The 19,467-nt window shown below is 43.9% G+C and overlaps 1 protein-coding gene across 1 annotated transcript; it reads right to left on the reverse strand.

Moving 5' to 3' along the window:
• Positions 1 to 7,964: 7,964 nt before the first annotated feature.
• On the reverse strand, positions 7,965 to 9,030 carry LOC108057038 (CLIP domain-containing serine protease B15). Its single transcript, XM_017141108.3, has 4 exons — positions 8,799 to 9,030; positions 8,687 to 8,732; positions 8,470 to 8,624; positions 7,965 to 8,410 (listed from the first exon to the last, which is right to left on the reverse strand). Exons 1-4 carry the CDS (start codon positions 9,028 to 9,030, stop codon positions 7,965 to 7,967), a joined length of 879 nt encoding a protein of 292 aa, XP_016996597.3.
• Positions 9,031 to 19,467: the final 10,437 nt, after the last annotated feature.

A 19,467-nucleotide genomic window follows, 5' to 3' on the forward strand; every position in this document is an offset into this window, starting at 1 on the left:
TTCAACAGTTTCGTGTCCGTTTCGTTTTTAGTGTCCTTTTACCGTTTCGCATTTATGCTTGTTTAAGCAAACGCCGTGTTATCGTCCGGATCCGGATTCGTGTCCGTGTCCGAGTCCAGTCAAAAGGATAATGCGCGTAATTGTTGTCCTTGCTGAAGGAGCGCCCCTATTTGCATGGAACGCATTAAAAGTCGCTGGCTAAGCGCAGTGGCAATTCAATTTAAGCGAGTGGCATAAGCACAATCTGGCAAACTGCGGATTATCGCTAATGCCCCACGTATTGGGGGCCCAGAGTCCAGTGCATATATGCTCATCGGAATGACTTTATCGGCTCTCAATTGCTCAATCGTTCGACCAGCTTCTGTGACTTTCCCTCTCAGCGGCTCACTATCGACATATATCCGCATATCCACATCCGCATCCCCATTCTCATATCCGCATCTGTCAGCAGAGCAAACAGCTCCGTGCACTTCGAGTGCAGTCAGTTCGGGTCGAGTGCCCATTAACCGGGATCGATGCGTTGGCATATGGTCACGGTTGTTTGTAGTGCCTGCGGAGCTGAGGAGACGTATAAACCCATATTGCCGACATCACAGGGCACTGCATTCGACCTGCACACGATGGAATTAAAATAGACCCAGCACTTGTTCAGGAAAAAAATTGTATCCATATTGTTCTTTTCAAATACAAATACCTACAGTATAATACTATTAAAATATTTTACTCTTACCATAATATTTTTAACACACATTTTTTAACATAATTGATTAAATATCATCACATAATCACATTTTTTACAAGTCTTTTCGAATTTTACACAAATTATCTTATAAATCATTTAAAAGAAATAAAACTATTTTACATTTTTAAAGCCTTAAAGGACACATTGTAAAGCGTTCTACAATCTTATAATTCTATCTTCAATGAAGTAATTTTTGCAGAATATTTTCCGAGTGCAAACTATAGCTGACTACGGCTTAAACTTCCATTAGGATGTGTCCTTTGTTTGCTAAAAGTTAAAGCCAAGACCCAAGCAGAGTTGCCTCGCTTCACTTCACTTCACCCGAGTTTGGCTGCGAAATTGGCATATAAGTGGCTGAGCGACTAACAGGGAATATCAAAAATATTGCCATAAAATATGCCAAGACAAGCGCCGCAGCCCCGTCCGCATTCACATCCGCATCCACATCCGCATCGAAATCCGCATGCAGAACCACAAGCAGTGCAGATACGAGTTCCAGCGTCTTGACAGCCAGCGATTGACATGAAACGGGGGGCTCTTCATCCCCTTTTTACTAGCAAAATGGAGACAAGGTAATGAAAAATATTTCCATATTGCAAATAAAGTCAGCTTGCCAACGTGGCAACCCTAAAACCTATTTCTTAACCCTTGTCGACGAGTGAAGGACGAAGGGCGAGGGGCTGGCCTTCCTTCTTTCCTTCCTTCACCTGCTGCTGCCGTTCGCTGGCTTTTGTTTTGGCAGCCTGGCATATTTCAATTTGGGACTCGGGACCAGGCCCGAAGTTTATGCAAATTCATTTCAAGTTTCCTGACGCAACAGCAACAGCATTATCAAGCGACCTCCGACCTGCAACCTCCGGCCATCATGATGATGATGATGCCGATGATGGAGATGTTGCACTTGTGTACACGTATATACTTGTTGACCTGCTGGCTTCGCCTGGCTCTTTGCCAGGATGGAGGACGCAGGACGCAGGACTCCCGACGCAGTTGTTGTCCGCAAGTGTCGGCATTTGTATTATTACAATTATTACGTTGATGTGCACGGCTTCACTTTGTGGCGGTTTTGCCTCACGTGTGTTTGCCTGTTTGCGGTCGGCAGTCAGTTTCCGTTTCCGTTTCTGCTGCCACTGCACTCGAGCCTACACGGCGTATACACAATTAGCCAGATTGGTCAATATTATGCTAAGTTACGCGCAATTTCGCGGTCGTGGCTTTCATTAGCTTTGTGCAGCACCAAATATATGCCTATGCTATGGGATATGCGATATATATTGGCCCGAGGGGATAATCCAGGGCATACGGCACTCACTCTTTTATTCTTCTCGCTTTTTTTTTTAATTAAGTTTGGAGTTGGCAAAGTTTTGCCTTGGCTTAAACAATGGCCGGCCACTCGAGACTTGTTTTCTTTGTTGGCTGCCACCAGCCACCATTCCTCCCGGCCGGCAGTGCATAACTTGATTAAATTTCACTCCTTCCTCCGGCGACTGCAGCCATAAACCACGCTCGTTTAATTTCAATCCAAAGTCTAAGCAGTAACAAGAGCCAATTCAATAAAAATTAAAAAGGAAAGCTTCCGGAGGGGGATTACAAAATGAAAGGGATGAAGCAATCACAGGAAAGCGGCAAATAAACTTGAAGAAAATTAAAAGTGGCAGCCAAGAGAAGCAGACGAAGCACACTGAAGTTGCCATCCAACTTTGATGGAGATGAAGGAGGCAGTCGAAGGACGAGGATTCCGGACTGGTTGAGAATGAGAATGAGGGAGTCCCGGAAACGTATCGACTTAATTGAACAAATCGCAGTAAACGAGCCGTAAATTTTTAATATGTTTCGGTTTGCGTAAATAAAAGCTGACGCAAACTTCCTTTCGAAGCGAAGCGAAACGAAGGAAGTGGAGGCACCGCAATCGAAGGCGAGTAATCGATTGTGGCACTGGAGGCTGGCCTGTCCTGGCCAAATTAATAAATCAAATAAACGCCGAGTGGCACTGGGCCGAGGTAAGCTCATTCAATTAGCAACTAGCTCCTGCTCCAGACTCACTTAATTACTTCTGACGGCTGCTGACTGATTAAAACACAGGATTCTGCAGCCGGATTACCACTCAGCTCTCCGTCCGACTTTAAGCTTTGACATTTCGGCCTTCGCCTTCGGCGGCCAGGAACAATATTTTCTTTGCCCAGTCTAGCGCAAGTCGATGTGTCTGGGCAGCTGCTTTATTTGCCTGGCAGTTTTCCTTTTTTCCACCAGGAACTCAACTCAAGTGTTAATCCAGCCAGCTGGCCAGACATTCTAGGTGGCTAGCTCTGTTTTTGTTTTCCCCGAATCAGACTTTTCATTATAGACATCTTTGTAGCACTGGCTAATCCCGAAGAACCTGAATCCCGATTCAGAACGTGATCTCGCATTGATCAGAGGCTGCAACAAAAAAATCACCCAATGATATATCTTTCACACACATGTGGAAAAAGCAAAAGCGGAAACGGAAGTGCAAAGCGAAGCGTAAAAAATGCCCGACTGCGACTGCGGGTGGAATTGTCATTGTAATAGTAATTTATTGTTTGCAAAACTTTGCAAACCCAGCAGCTCGCACATGTCGACACCCGCAGAGGGAGGAGGAAAATAAGGAAAAGCCAAGGGCTGAGATGGAGAAAAATGGCTGTGGGACAGCGTTTGACATTTGACATATGCGAGTCGTTTGACATACAAGCAAATTACAAGGAACTATTTGTCTTGTCGGCTAAATCGCATAAGCTGCGAGTGGAATCCGGAATGCGGCCACATAGCTAAAATAGCGAGCCGAGATCTGTTTCAATGGCAAACATATTGAGTTCCACTTGCAAACGGGGCGTATGAGCAATGTGAGTGTTATAATATATCGTTTTTAAGAACATAAGTGCTTTACGGGTAAAACGGGAAAAATTGGATATAAACTTCTACTTTATTTAATATCTTCTAAAAGCCGATATGATTAATTTCAAATTTATGATTTAAACATATCAACTTGATCTTTTATCATTTCATAAAAGTTGTAAAAATAGTGCTTTTAAACACCAAATTTAGAATTTTTAAGCAAACGTGGTAAAATAAGATAAACATAATCTTCATTCATATAAAAATAATATGAATCTGACGATATAATATCAATCTGATCTATGGTCAATTTATTTCTGTGTATGAGCAATGTGTTTAATGCTTATAACAGTCACTATAGTCCACTCTGCACAGGCAATATATAATTAACCATCAGAAAATCGGGCCACACAGGGCGTATGAGCGATGCGTTGCACTTGGTCGACCAAGCAAAGTCATTCAAAATGTCCAGCACAACTTTTCCCCATTGTTTGGCTGTTTTCGTTTTTGTTGTGCTGCTGTTGCTGCCGCTGCTGCATTTTGCATTAAGTCAAATGTTTTAATTAAAATGGGAAAACTTTTCCAATTAAGGTGGGGGGACCGCATAAAAATTATCAATGCAAAAGCTGTGTTCTTAATTTTTTTCGGCCAGCACATTACTGTGACTGCTTCACCAGGACTGCGAACTGTCACTGTCACAGTTCGCGTCACTGTTCCTTTTCGGCAAGGCAAATTAATTAGCTGCAAAAGGACGGCAAGAGTGTTGGCAAAACTTTCATAAACTCGGTAAGCTTGCTAATTGCGTCTCTGCTCGCAAGAGTGTTTAACTTTCGAAAACTGTAACTTAAACGAGGCTAATTAGTTGAGGAACCGGGCTTTAAACTTAAAGGAAGCATGCAGTGCAGAAGAGTGCATCGATAATAATAATAATCAAGGGAAATATGTGTGTGCCTGGGGGAAAAGGATTCCGTTTCCTGCTGCCTGTTTCCTGTTTCCGGTTACCTGCACCTGCATCTGCATCATTCCGCCATCGCTCACCTGGCGCTGAGATTAAGTTTATGTGGCGCCGTGTCGTTCATGTGATTAAGTCTCGGCCGCACTGCAAATTGCTGGAGGAAGCCGTGCGCTTTCATTGCAATTAAGCCGCAACTGCCACATAATGATAAAAAGAGGGTCCTGCCGTGTGGCATAAAGGAGTGGCGAGTGGAGGGGAGGGGCGTTCTTTAAGCCTGCCCCAACGAATCCACTCTCTCACTAGTTATGGCCAAGATTGCTGCCATTCCGCCCCGGGCTTTATTTCTTTTTATTTTGCATGTGGCACAAAGACACTTTTGGCTTTCTAACTGGGTTACCGCCGCTTCCATCGTTATGGCCCGTGAAAATTAAAGCCTGTGCCTGCTTAAATGCCTCGACTCAATTGTTGCCAACTTTTGATTGCTTGGCAGTTGCAGAACAGCCAACATGTGTGATGTCAAACTTTTAATAAGTTCAGCCCAATTCCCGTGCACCTGAGCCTCTTTTGACCCGGCCTTAATCGTAATTAGCACACAGCCGACTACAGCCACTGGCCATTTGGCATTCTGAAGTGGTCAAGAGCCATTCTGCATTGCAGTTCTGGCCGTGACGTGACGTGGCATGGAATGGAATGGAATGTGTTATATATAGTACTCGTGCTGGGTGAAATCTGCGCTTGTGTTTCAAGATTTCGCTGCCCATTTATCAGCCAAGAATGTGCTGAAAGTTTTCCCTCTTTTTATTTTCCGGCTCTCGGTTCTCAGTTCCCAGTGAATTCAATATTTTTTTCCACCATTTTTTGGCCAGCAAATGCTAACGGGTTTTAACGGATTTGGCCCGGGAGCAGAGCGAAGCAGAAAAGCCAGCGCATTGCACAATTTTAGAGAGATGCCTTTTTCGGTTCGCTTTCGGTGGCAGCAACGTGCAGATTTATTGCATTCAACTTTCGTGTGACTTTCACAACAAACTTTTATGTCTTGAAACTTTTCAAGTTTACTTAAGCAACAAAAGTTTGTCCTCTCGCCCATTCAGATTTTTCCCATTCTCGTCGAATTTATTGCCAAAAACACAGAGCCATCCGAGCTTAAGCGAAGCCAAAAAATGAAGTGTTGGTAATATGCCATGAATTATGCGCATTAAATTTCCAGTGTGTGTGCGTCATGAAAGTTTGCGGTTTTTCCGCTGATTCTCGCTAATGAGGCGATGATGCGTGTGGAGAGCGGCGTCTGCATCCGCATCCGGCGGAAGTTCGTCCTCGATTGTCGCCGTAAATCATTCGATTGGCAGGCGTTTCGCATCGAGCTATCGATTTCCTCCTTTCCTTTCTATCGGGGGCATAACTCGCAAAGCTCGCATTAGAATTATTAAAATTCCTGCTGTGGTTTCTCTTTTTCACATGCCACATGCCACACAGAACCCACAACCACTTCGCATAGAAGTATCATGTATAGGTATGGCTTTCACTTGGCTGACTGTGCCATTTGGCAAATTAAAAATATTTTGCCACAGGGGGCGGTACGGGAGCTCCGTACGCTCCATCTCGACAGGCGAAAAAAAAGATGGAGAAATAATAAAAACGTAACCAGAGTGGAAGTGGCAGCCACAACAGTGGCAACAAAAATGAGCAAACATAGCATATTTATGCCAAACAAAATCAATATCGAAAGTGGCACACAAAAACTGAGGGAGAGTTTTCGGGGCGCTGGGGGACACAGACATTTGAAATATTAGCCAGACCCAAATACTCTCGCGGTGCTCCAAAAACACACATCCCACAGCATCCGATTGACATTCTCTGCTGAAAGTTAACAAATGGAGAATTTAATGCCCGCCATAGAAAGAATTATCTTTAGGTTCCGATATAAAATCTCCAGAAAGTTTCCTTTATTAGAACTATTTTAATGTTCTATTTTCGATTTTGGTTCTCTGAAAATATAGATATTGGATTAGAATGGGAATCTCCATTAAAAAAATCGTTTTTTTTTTGTTTTATAGTTTGTATAATATTTTACCCCTTTTTTCGGTTTCCGTAAAGTTGTTATCTTAAAAATTTATAAAATTCACAAGCAAAAGTTCGAACTTATTTATTGCTGACCTTGTTATTCTTGTTCTTATCCAAATTATATTTCGCCAATTAGAGTCAAACGACGACGCTGGCAATTTAATATATATTGAACTTAATTAAATTACATTTATTTGGCGTCCTCCTTTATTGATTGATCGGCGGACTCAGCAGCGAATTGAGTCGCTGCAGAAGGTTGAACACAGGTTCCAAAGTAACTGCCAAGCCATTTAAGTGCAGGAAATTGAATTTCGAAGTGCTCACGTCGAACGCTGGATGGATATGGAAGCTGGTGATGTGGATGATACGAATCTGCGGCAACAACTTGTTGTGGGAGCCAGGAGCGGCGTCTCTTCAGTGGCTTCGTCCTTTTCAATTAGGAGCTGCCATCTCGACAATTTCCCGTTCGCCGGAGCGAGGCGGAAATTATGGCACGCCCATTTTAATCATTCGCCATTTCCGGTGCACAAATACACCGTCGAATGAGCATAGTGAAGTTAACGAATCTCCGGCTGCTTTTGGAACTGGAACTCAAACTGAATCTGAATCTGCTCAGCTGGGAAAGTTTCGAGGGCAATTTGGGCATCTTACCTGGCTGACTGGCTGCCTGGTTAGTTGGTCAAAAATGCAGGCCAGGGATTTCGCCAGGGATTTCCAGGACAGCGCTAATTGCACTTCTCAACAAGGTGAAGGTGGGTTCCCCAGAAATGGCGACCATGCGAAATACAAAATGGGGGAGTACGGCGTACGACAAATTCCGTGGGCACAGAAACCACGCAAAATTTATGGTTTCAATTAAAAGTTTCACCATTTCCGTTCATTTGCGGCACAAACAAGCAGCCAGCGGCAAGTGGCAAGTGGCAGGCTGCCGCTTTTCGGGAAGGTCAACGGGGGGCAAACAGGAGGGTAACGCAATACGGTAATGAGCCTGGACAAAAGCAAGGCCCAAAAAACTTGTTACTTTTTCAGCTCAGCGCTTAGGAAATGGCCAAAGTTTCGACCATCCGGTCGGCAATAAAAATGTGAATTATGAGAAATTTCTAGATGCAATTTAATTCTACCCTCCCACTCGGAGAAAAAATATCACCAAAATTGGCTATCAATCGGTTGGGTTTTTTAACTATAGAGCTTTGGGGGTTTGGCTTTCAAAATATTATTAAAATTTCTGCCTTTCACCTAAAAGTTTTAAAGTAAACCAAAAAATAAAAATTTAAGTTTGTTTAGTTTGTTTTCCAAACCGTAGGCTTTTTAGAATCACTATTAATTTGATCTTAAGAATTATAAGGTTTTAGTCTAATTATAGTTTCCTGGTTCTCTTCGAAACTGGATGTCCCATCGCTTGTTTACCGTGTAATTATTTACGACTTTGAGGATCCACTCTATATAGCTGGTTACCCGAGTGTAGACACCAGGACTTCTGCATTGCGTGCTGCCAAAACTGACGATTCCAAACTGCACGTACCGCATTTGGCCGTCAATGGAAACCTGTTGGACCAATGGACCTCCAGAGTCGCCCATACAGGTATCGCCAATGGGATGTCCTGCGCAGATCTGGTTCTCGGTTGTCCTTACCCAAAAAGCATTATAGCAGTCGGATGCATCCAGTTCGTTTAGCTCTAAAGTTTTTAAAACCCTCGATACTTTTTCGTTCTCAGTTGTTCCCCAACCTGCGGCTTTGTAGGTTCTGATGTTAGGAATCTTTGTGGGATCCGTTAGGATGCAAATGGGCCTAATAAAAGCTATATAGAAAACATTATAGAGAAACCTTAGCAGATCAACTGTATGGTGCTCAACTTACCATTGAATCGTACCTCTGGGCCCAATCTCAATATACCTATATCATGGATATGTTCCGCTTGTGCATAACGTTTATTTCGGAAGGCCAGGGTAACTGCGTAATCCCAGGAAGTACTGGATCTACTCTCTGAATAATATTCTCCAAGACGAACGGCACTGGAACAAAAACAATTGACATTGTAAAAGATTAAATATTTCTTTTTTAAGCGGGAACTTACAGAATGTCTTCATTAATGATACAATGAGCTGCGGTCAACACAAATTCTGAAAATAATGATTTAAATAACCAAGTTATAGTATATTTAGTTATTAATCTGTTTAAAAACCTACCACTGTGTATAAGAGTTCCGCCGCATATGAACTCAGTTTCAGTTTGATTGACTGTTTTATAAATGTATGCCATCCAGGGATTGGCTCCATGGACTGCATTCTGGCCGTGCATTATTTTTGGAGCTATCCCAGTGAGACCGCAATTCGGTTCAAGGAATTGTGCTATAATACTCTCCTGTAGGATCGAAACGATCGCGAAAATCGCAAGAAGAACCGATGGACTACCAGCCATATCTTCTTATGCTCAGAAATCCGAACGTACTGATAGCTCATGTGCTCTAGCCCATCGGTTATAATCTCTTATTCAGCTGCTTATCAGAAATGCACTTCCTTATACTTCGAAGCAGTTACATATAAATAAGCTCTTTTCCAGAGAACTCAGCTTGGAAACGCGCATAATCTCTGTAGATTAAATTGATTTTTTGATATTTTAAACCTTTCCTAGAACTCAGTTCAAAAACGATTTGTTTTAAAATGTTTGTAAATTAAATTATTTTGAAATTTTAAACCTTTTCGTGCTTTATCTGCTTACACATCTATGCCTGAAAATGCGCGAATGTGTAAGCACTGTTTGTCATATCGTCACTAATTGAAGTGCAAATATTGATGAGTGCCTAGCAAGTGCAAACGCGCTCCGCTAATTTGCACAATTCTCTCGTTCCGCCGCATAATGCGCCGCAAAGTATGCCACGCCAAGTCAATGCCACGCCCCTCCAGCCCACATCCCACCAGCCACGCCCACTGGCAGTAGGAGAGCCAAAATGCAGCTGCAGGAATGCAGAGCAGCCGGGAAATTTGCGATGGGCGACTGACAGACTAAATGCTGGCACAGGCAGACTCAGCAGAATTTCAAATTTATTCAAATCAACCCGTTTCGAGGGGCGGAAGGGGGCAAAGGGGCGTGGCAATGAGCAACGGCAGCCGAATGAATGATTCAATTAGGCATCAAATATTTACAGCAGACGTTTAAATATTGCGACAGACATCAAGTCGGTCTGATATGCCCGGAAAAGCTCTCGAGCTGAGCTGAGATTTCCTCGAGAACTTTTCTAATTGGCCGCTAAGTGCGTTCGGTGGCCCTTGAGCTCTGCCTTTCGCTTTTCCAGCAGAAAACTGGGGGAAAGACAGCTGCACTTTGACGAGGGCACCGAGAGTTCAATATGCACACTGCATAAATAAGCAAATAACTTTGCCATTGTTTCCCCAAACTAAAGCGCACCCCTTTATTCCTCGATTCTCCGGCCCAAAGGCACTTGCAGTCCCAGTTTCTGCCGTCTGCAATAGTTTTCTTTTGGATTTATGAGTTTCTCCAATACAAAATAGTTGTACGAATTCCCCGCTGTGTGTGTGAGGACGCTTGTTCAATTCAAATAGTTTGATTACAAAAGTTTTCCCATCGAACATTGCATTGGCATTCGGGCAGGTGGAAATGGTGTTTTCTGCATGGCGACTGCTCTTTTTGCGATGCAAAATATTATTAATTTAATAGTAGACTAGAAAAACCCCTCTCCCCTCACGCCGGCACATTTATGTAATTTAATTGGATTTGATTTGCAAACATTTTGCCAGCAGGCAGACAGTCAGCGTGGCCACGCCAAGTTGTCGCTCAGAAGAACTTGAGCACTCCAAATATTTTCATAATTTTTATCACGATTGTAATTCTCGCCGAAAAGTTTTTGCATTCTCGTTCGCAAAGTTGTGCTGGCTGGGCCAACTTTCATCGTGCCCGAGAAAAGTTTTGGCCTGCTGACAATGAGCTCACAGCAGATTTCTGAGTTAATTTCCAGCATCATTTTGGCTGCTGCTGCAGCGCTTTGTATTGTGTGCAACTTTGTCGGCAATAACAATAACAATTGCCAGTACACGCTGCACGCACTGTTAATAAGCCAAATTATAGAGCCGCAGAATGGAAAAGCTGAATGCCCCACGTTGGGCGCCAACTAATTGGTGCTTAATGCGGATACTTACGAGCAAAGTTGGCTTTAAGCCGCCGCGCCTTATCAATGTCGGGCCCAAATGGATCGCGCTGACAGACAGGCGAACAATGCCATTAATCACGGGCCCTCAAGGTGTTCTGGCTTTCTGCTGCTGTTTTTTTACCCGGCACTCGGAACTCCTCACCGAATTCTCCAACTCACATGTCACATGCACGAGGGATGGGCACGTTTCGATTCCGCCCACTTTGGATACCACATGGAGGGACAGTTTTTCCATTTCCCACTGAAAAAAAAGATGAAAAGGAACAAAAAGGGAGGGAGCCCCGCCCCTTTTGGCCCCCAAGTGCTGACAGCGATAAATTCTAATGCCGGGTCAGCACTGCCAGCGCCTGCCACGCCCACAATTCCAGGGCGTATGTGAGTGTGGGCGTAGCAGTTGACCAAAGCATGAAAAATGCTTTCGCTTCCTTCGCTTTTTCCTGCTCCTTGTTTTGCCGCTGGTGGGAAATGAATGAAGAAAGGAAGTTAACTGGCATTTGGTTTTTGTTTGCCAAGGAAATATTTTTAGCACGTGTTTGGTCAATTTCTGTCCTTACACAGCTCACCCACAATCCTGGGAAAACCTAGCCACCCACTTACAAGCCAGGCACATTTGTCACTTTAAATGCAATTTGACTTGTGCCCAATGCGCATAAGTTTTCCCAGGCTTTTTCTCTCTGTACCGTCTCATTCCCTTCTGCGTCTGGTAGCATTTTCCTGAGGCATTCTCCCGGCAATTTGTCGTGTCTTGTTTGGGCCAGGACATGGACATGGAAAACTTGGAAGGAGCAGGAAAAATAGGTAGCAGTCGCTTGGGAGCGCTTAGGGGAGAGCTCAGCAGAATCAATTTTAAAGTGCTTCCCGGGAAGCCAGCGCAGATATTTATTGTCTGCCCAGGAATTGCAACAATTGTCGGTGGGCTGTCTCCATCGAACACTTTTCAATCTGCATACGAAATCAGTGGCCGGGCCAATTATTTGCCCTATTTGCAATGGGTTCTCTCATTTTTATACCATGTTTATAGAGTTCCATGTTTTGGCTAACAGTAAACCAAATCAGGATATTAAATGGGATTTTGAACAATTAACATTTTTTTAATCCGAATTTTTAGCCAAAGGGCTTTAAGTTTGTTTCCTTAAACCAAATCAAATTTAAGGTCCTTTTGGATCTTATCTCCATTTGCGTACCCATACCTACTGTAAACCTTTTGCCACCCCATAACAAATTACCACCACCTGATGAGCAATGAACTCGACTGTTAAGCTGCCGATTGCCGAAAAAGAAATCAGGGAACATTTAAATATGCACTGAACTGTGGGCCAATTACCCCGACCAATGTGCAACGCTTATGGGTTCATTAGACCGAGTTGTTGTAGCTGTGTACGCAGGGTGTTCAATGAGCCGGAAATGTCTTCATTATGATTGCATATGACCCGGGAAGCGCCAAACTTCATTTGTTGTCTGGCTGTTGTTGCTGTTGCTGCTGTTGCCCGTTTGCTGTTTACCAGAAGTGCGTACGAGCGTGGCAATTCGCCGGGCGCACAATCTCAGCCAGCCATGGGGGCGTATGAGTGATGGCGGCAGTCATGCAAACTGACAGTTTATTTACCCAACGCCATCATTACCGGGGCCACCGCATCGCCAGTCAATGTTTGCCGTGGGAGTCAGGGAGTCATGTGTGTGTGCCGGCTGAAATTATCGCACGATATGAAAAATTGACTGTGATTTATGCAATTATGTTAACAAAATATTTACTTGCCCACAATTGATGGACCTTCTCCGACAGGATAACCATTAGAAAGACATTAGCTGGCAGTCCTTCTGCTCGGTGCTGAACTATAAGTTTTATAAGCTGCACGCGACCAAAAAGCGGAACTTTACTTGACCCGGCTTTGTGGTCAGCAGCTAGTTGGCTATAATGAACTCCCTCCCTTGACAAGCAGTCGAAGGGGAGAAAAAACTTTGTCGTGTTTATGAGTTCCAGCCCCAGTTTCAGTTTCAGTTTCTGTTTTCCCGACAATCCCCTGGACCCCGGGCATCGATGCCACTTCAAATCGACTTGTCAGGAACAGCCGATGGCAAGTTTTTTGATGTGTCAGCTGGAGGGGAAATGTGCCGGGGACGTAGAGGTTCAATCTAATAAACGAGCTGGCGAAAAAGAATAACAAACTTCCACTGACCTTTGTGGGCTGTGGATGGACTCGTGAACTCTGATGAAAAATCTACCCGTACCATTGAGGGACCTTCGCCCCACTCAGACTCACACACACGCAAATTGAAATGAATAATAGAACGTTGTGAGCCAAGAAAAACAACCCAAATGAGACCCATTGTTGGTCGTTGCCTGGCTGCCTTTGTTGGGCCCAGGGTCTCAGTGTCCCTGGGGTGTGCGTGGTGCAGGGCAAACAAACAAAGTGAGAAAAAGTTGACACATTCACTTACCAGATTAAAATGGAGCCAAGGCCACACATAGAGAAAAAAAGAAAGTAATTAGGGAGGGGAACTAATTCGAAGCGTGGTCTAAAGTCCATTTGCTCGGCGCTCAATCTGCACAGCCATTTTAATGGTTTTGAAATCATTTAAAAGGGCGTCTAAAAGTATGCAATGAAAATAAGAACTATTTAAATTTATTTGTAGCATACTTTTAGACACCTTACTAAATATTTTCTGTGGCTTCTCATTAACATAACATTTAAAGTTTGGTTAAAAGTAGGCAGTAAGTAGGTAATTTAATTTTTCTCTCTGTAGATATAGCACTAAAATATTGAGGGGTAATCGACAAGCTCAAATAAACACCTGCGTCAAAGTTGGCTCTTATCAAATGAGTCGGCCGGAAAGATGGATAGACCACTACCTTTGATTTATGGCCGCCAAGTAGTTTTGCACTCCAAAGTCCGCTACATCAATGTCAGTTAATTGCCATTTATTTAGCCATCAATTGTCACCGGAATCTTTGACCCACTGGCCCACAACTGTAGACCAAAGACCATAGACCATTAAGACAAGGCCAAGAAGACAGGCCAAGTTCAGCTGAGTCGGCTGGCGAATTGCTCAGCGAACTGTATTAATCGGGGTCATATGCGCAATTATAAAGAATAACAGCGCAGCAGAGAAAATCTGGCTTAAATCCCAATACAGGCGCCCTCAAAGGCAGCCAAGTTTTTCATGAATTTCCCCAAAACAACAACAGCGGAAGAGAGACGGCCCCGAATTCCCGCATTCGTCATGGCTGGCTGCTGCGTCTCACTGGGAACTCACTCGAATGGAAAGCAGAGTTTTCCGACTGCCAGGCATTCTGGGCTCAACACCCAACCCCACTTTGTTCTTTAAAAACTGCGGCCACTTCATTTAAATCGCGTGAGCTGAGGCGTTTGATGATTTGTTTTCGAGATTTGTTAACAAATTGATGGCCACAAGCTGCAAAAGACGAGGGGAGTCATAATTTCCACACCCCACGGGATTTATCATCCACTTCAAAGGCGTTAATAGGAAAGAGAGGGGGGTTTCAGTTGGAAAACATATCTAATTGCAAATTAGATCCCGGCCAGAGGTCACGTGTTTGCACATGGAAGCCGAGCCAATCGAAGATGAGCCGGACTAATCTCGTAATTACAAATCTACGGCTCACCGCTCGACTGGCTTTTCTTTTTTCCCCTATAATTTTCCTGCTTTTTCCGCCCTGAACTTGAGCAAAAATCGATGCCTCGTCCTTGCGGACCCCTCATAATTTTCATAACGTTGCCATTTTCCCCCGGATCGATGCCATTCGATTCGATTCGTCTGCGAACTCTTACATGGAGTTTCCGGCCGATAAGAAAAATGCGCACAAGGGGCATTGAAATTTATGCCCTGAATTTATGCCCCTTCGCATTATATTTCCTCGGTCCGATTTTCCGATTCTCCGCTTTCCTCCTCTGTTCTGTGAAGAAAATTCTGCTGGGATCTGTCAGGTTTAATAATTTGCCGTTGAAATGCAGCAAGTTGCGCAATTTTCTCGACCCGAACTCGAACTCTTGCTCCTGCGGATACCGAGATAACGAGTTGAGGAGTTTTCCCTTGAGCGAAGGGGAGGGTGACTTTCAGTCGAATGGAGGGGGAAAGTTAAATGCTGATACAACCTTATCGCTGCTAATGCAAATGCAGTCAGCCAAGTCAGTCGAGTCAGCTTAGTCAGCCCTTGAGCCGAGTTAATTTATGCAAATTACTCATTTTGCGATTAAATACTTATTCCATTGACAAACAGTGACGGGCTGGCGTTCACCACAAGGGTAATTTGCGAAATGTAGCCAAACCGCACACGCATCACATCAGGTTCACTCGGTTGATGATGCGATGAGATGGTATGATTCTTGGGCTTAGGACCCTTCGCCTTTGGCCTTTGGTCTTTGGCATCTCGGGAATGCGACTAAGACGAATGGAAACCGCATCAAAAGCAACAAAACAAACCCAACCAAACCCACAGCAAAGTGAGCCGAGTCCACTTCTGATATGTCCCGAGTATCCACATAAATCCGGTTTAATTAATTTAACCTGTCAAGCCGTTTGATTGCATTTGAATGGCCATGATGGCTTAAATCGAATGAAGTTCAAGTGTTACACGGGCGAGCAGTTAGTGCAAAATGGCCGAAGGACGTCTTCTTCTCTGTCTGTTGCACTCGTGACGAGGAAAATTGATTTCACTTCGCTCGCCGGCATTTCATTTCCCTCGCGTGCAGTTCGCCGATTGTTTTGGAATTGATATTGAAAGCTGTCAATTTGCATTTGACATCGTTTTCCATTTTCCATTTTTGCCGAAAACTGCACTTTTTCCCTCGGAACATTTTTGCCTTTTACTTTTTCACCGCTCCTTCCCCCTCGTCGCATACATTTATATTTTTTCCGGCACTTTTTGTTGTGATTTTTCAGTTGATTTGCCTGCCATTTGCATAGGAGTGGGAGGTTTTGGTGCTGGGAAATCGCTGCTTGACTTTGATGTGTTTGACATTGTTTTCGTTTTTCGCTTTTTCCGGCGAACACGTTCCCCGTTCGTGCCATTCGAATGGGATGTTTTCATTGGGATCGGGACTTCCATTCGCTATTTGGTATTTTCGGTGTGGGGGGGAGCAACAATGCCGCATTCGCTTGTTAATGTCAGCCTGGATGACTTTGTCGTGTCACGGCCCCTATTTAAACGGGGTGTCCACCCATCAACATATCTACCCCAGCAACCCCCTATCCACAACTCCCTCCAATTAAAGCATTTTAGCCGCGAACTCGGCAGATTGTCACTTTTAATTATATCATCGACGGGCTATCGAATTATTATTATCGCAATATCAGATGGCAAATTACGCGTGTGTCGAGCTATAATAGATACTGTTTGGCATTTGGGGAGAGCGCTTTAAGCTGCGCTTTAAAAATATATATACTTTACCCCACTGAAGAGCTCCAAACTGGCTCATAAATATTTAGGATGCTGCGGGCCAAAAAAAAGATGAATGGCTGGCGCCGAGGAATAAATTGTTAACACGCATGTGCCGCGAAAATAATGCGAATGATGAAAATTAACTGAAAACTTTATTAAATATGCAGCAGCGGGCGTTCGCTGGCGGAGGGAGTGTGGGGGTAAATGGCGGGGAAAATGGTAAGGGTGGGGAAAAGGAAAAGCGCGGGCTGCCGAAGGAGAAGTAATGAACGTTGAATGTTTAAACAAAGCGAAGGTCCTTTGGAAGGGGTGGCTTGCTAGGGGGTGAAAGAGGCGTTCAAATCTAGGCTACAACTTTACTTAATGCAATAACCGTGTTATGGGCCCGCCGCAAGAAGAAGAGAAGGCGGCAGGACGAAAAGGATCGGACGGGGGACAGGGACATGTAAATGGGAACACGGCAGCAACAATTCCCCGGGAAGTCAAGACAACGACACGCACACAGACACCATTGTGTGAGCCAACAAACACAATCAAATGCATTGGCCTAAGGACACTGCCATGTTGCCAACAATGGAAATTCGTGAGGGGCAAGGGGAAGGCGAAGGGGAAAAGCGGATGGGGACAGCAGCGGCACAGCGGGCTACTTCCCTGTCATTCACTCATTCACTCCTGAACTTCTCGCCACGGACTTCTCCTGGGTTCCTGATTCCAAGAAATAGCAGGGACTTCCCCAAACCCCGTAAGAATTCAATGGAAAACATTCCCTTAGTTGCTGGGGAAATCGTGTCGTAAGCGTATTTATGAAATCAAATACTTTTGCATAAAGAAACTTATTTTAGTATTCAAGAAAAAACGTTTCAATATTAAATTATTATGGACCTTGAACTTGCTTAATATCTGAATTTATATATTTATACATTAAAATTTATTTATCGGGCTTAAAAATATTTAATTTATTTAAATATTAAAATTACTTAGTTAATAGAATTAAGGGGCTTAAAATCACTTATAAAAGCGTCTAAAAGTATGCAACACTATATTATTTATACTGAATTTAGAAAGGGAACTTTGTTTTGTATTGCATACTCTTAGACACCTTTTTAAAAAGCTCGACTACAAAATGGAATATTTTCTCAGTTATTTTTGTTACAATTTTAAATGCCTGTCTTTTACCCTCAGTGTGTCTTTTTTACTCCAGAGTCTTCTGCGTTTCCTCAGTTTCTTCTCCCACCCCCCTCCACAAACCGCATTCTGGCTTGTTTATTTTCATTTCGCTGCATTCGCCCCCCATTTGGCACCCGTTTTCCAGCTCCAGTTCCATTTCGATTCACGCTCAACTGGCAGCATGATATATGTGCTTGGCATGCGTCGCCTGTTGTTATATTTCTGGGCTCGGGTTCGGGTTCTGGCTGACTCTGACTTATGATATGGCCATAGCCCATATACCCACAGCCTCTTGCTATGCGTGGAAATGAATTATTGTCGCTCTGTGCAATTTTCAATTTCATAAGCAGGCGGCGCTGCTTGTTGGCTGTTGGATGTTGCGTAAACGATCTGAACTCTGGGGGCATACCAATTAGGTCGGCCGTTTGTTTGTTGGGATCGATTTGGCTGCGGATAATTGCCAAAAATAGGTGGCCGTGGGGCCTTTTGGCTTATCGGCCGTAAGTGGATTGTTTTCGAACTCGTGCAAAGGTGAGCGCGGGCAAATATTTAAATTTGGAAAAATAATGTATTATATCATTATGCTCTGGCAGGCGCAATCAGCGGGGGGCGTTGATCCTAGTCCTATTTTTTTCGGTCCTGTTTCTCTGATTCAGCCGGGTTCTTCTGGCTTCCTGCCAGCCTGCCAATTTAATTCGTTTGCATAAATTTTCGTTGTTTTTGTTACTGTTTTGCGCTCTGTGTGTGGGTCACAAAACCGAGAGCCCTGTGGCTTTTTTATGCCCTCCAAGCTCGACTTTCCCTCGGTGTGGTTTCCATTTTTTATTATTTCCTTGTTTTGCTATGCAAAATTCGATTTTAATGTGCTGGCAAATGCTTTAAATATTTTCTCCAGCCAAAAAGGGGGGTGGAAATGTGGCTAAGCGGGGTTTGCTGGCAGAAATGGGAAACAACATTTGCTGGAAGTTTGCTCAACTGTCTTGGAGGGTAATTGACAATTAGGCTAAAAGTTGCGGCCATCTTTAAGTTGATCAATAATTCATTAGGCCATTGTCTATCTCACGGATCCCTTGACCCCCCGCTGACCCCTGACTACTCACAGCTGACCCCTCAACAATCGCTGTGGCTCCACTGGCCCTCCTTGGAGGGTCATAAATCATCATTTATATTATTAACAAGGGATCAAAACAGACAAGCCAAACTTCACACACACACACGGTACACTCACACGTGAACACTTTCATATGCATATGCATGTGTGTGTTGAGTTGGGCTGGTGTGTGTGCGTGTTAACCGGAAACCAGAGCAACCGCAAATGACAAGGGAGTATGTCCGTCTAAACTGCTTCCCTTCGCTGCGAAAACATCAAAGTCGGAGGGTGAGGAGGTCGAACAGGGGCATTGGGGCCTTCGTGGGGTTAAGGAGCGGAGGGACCAATGCCAAAGTGTAGCATATTTATGGGCGCAGCATAAGAGAAATTCCGAGCTATTCGCCAGTACAGTCACAGCCAAAATACTGATGCCGGGCCAAGGCTCCTTAGCGGCCCATTGAGATAGGTATTTAATTAGGTTCTTCAAAGGCAATTCTAAAGTGCGGGTCATGTGGGAGTGGCTTCTGAGAAACATGCTTATCGATGGAAGGCTTTGAAACAGGTAAATACTCAAGAAGGGTGGATTTTTCAGTATGTCTTAATATAAATATTACATACAGCATTTTTGGATTAAAAAATGTACATAAAATAAAATTATTTGAGAATATAATTTGAAATCATTTATAACAATTTATTTTCTTGGGATAATAGGTTATTAAAAAAGATACTTCTCATATTTGTATGTACTCTACTCACTATAAAACCACTGTATTGTGCTGTAAAACTATGATTCAGCAGCTATCTCGGTTCCGGGCTTAACCCTTAGTTGGATTCGCAGTCCAGTCGGTTAACACTCGCCGGGTGTTTGTTTTTGTGATGGACTGCCTGCGTTTTCTGCCCTCTGGCCAGGATTCAGGATTCGAGGTGAGGCGGCCAGGCAGCTTTGCATGTTTTATACTTCTGACCTTAATACCTGCGGACCAACTCACGAGCAGGAAGTATGGAGTATGGACACGGACACCGACAGGAGTT

Source organism: Drosophila takahashii, chromosome 2R (assembly GCF_030179915.1).
Source record: "Drosophila takahashii strain IR98-3 E-12201 chromosome 2R, DtakHiC1v2, whole genome shotgun sequence".
Lineage (NCBI taxonomy): Eukaryota > Metazoa > Arthropoda > Insecta > Diptera > Drosophilidae > Drosophila > Drosophila takahashii.

Excerpts from the sequence above, each read along its gene's own strand:
- LOC108057038 (XM_017141108.3), bottom strand. The coding sequence starts at position 9,030 with ATGGCTGGTAGTCCATCGGTTCTTCTTGCGATTTTCGCGATCGTTTCG. Across the intron at positions 8,733-8,798 it reads CGGAACTCTTATACACAGTG|AATTTGTGTTGACCGCAGCT; the intron begins GTAGGTTTTTAA and ends CATTATTTTCAG. Across the intron at positions 8,625-8,686 it reads ATCATTAATGAAGACATTCT|TGCCGTTCGTCTTGGAGAAT; the intron begins GTAAGTTCCCGC and ends TTTTTGTTCCAG.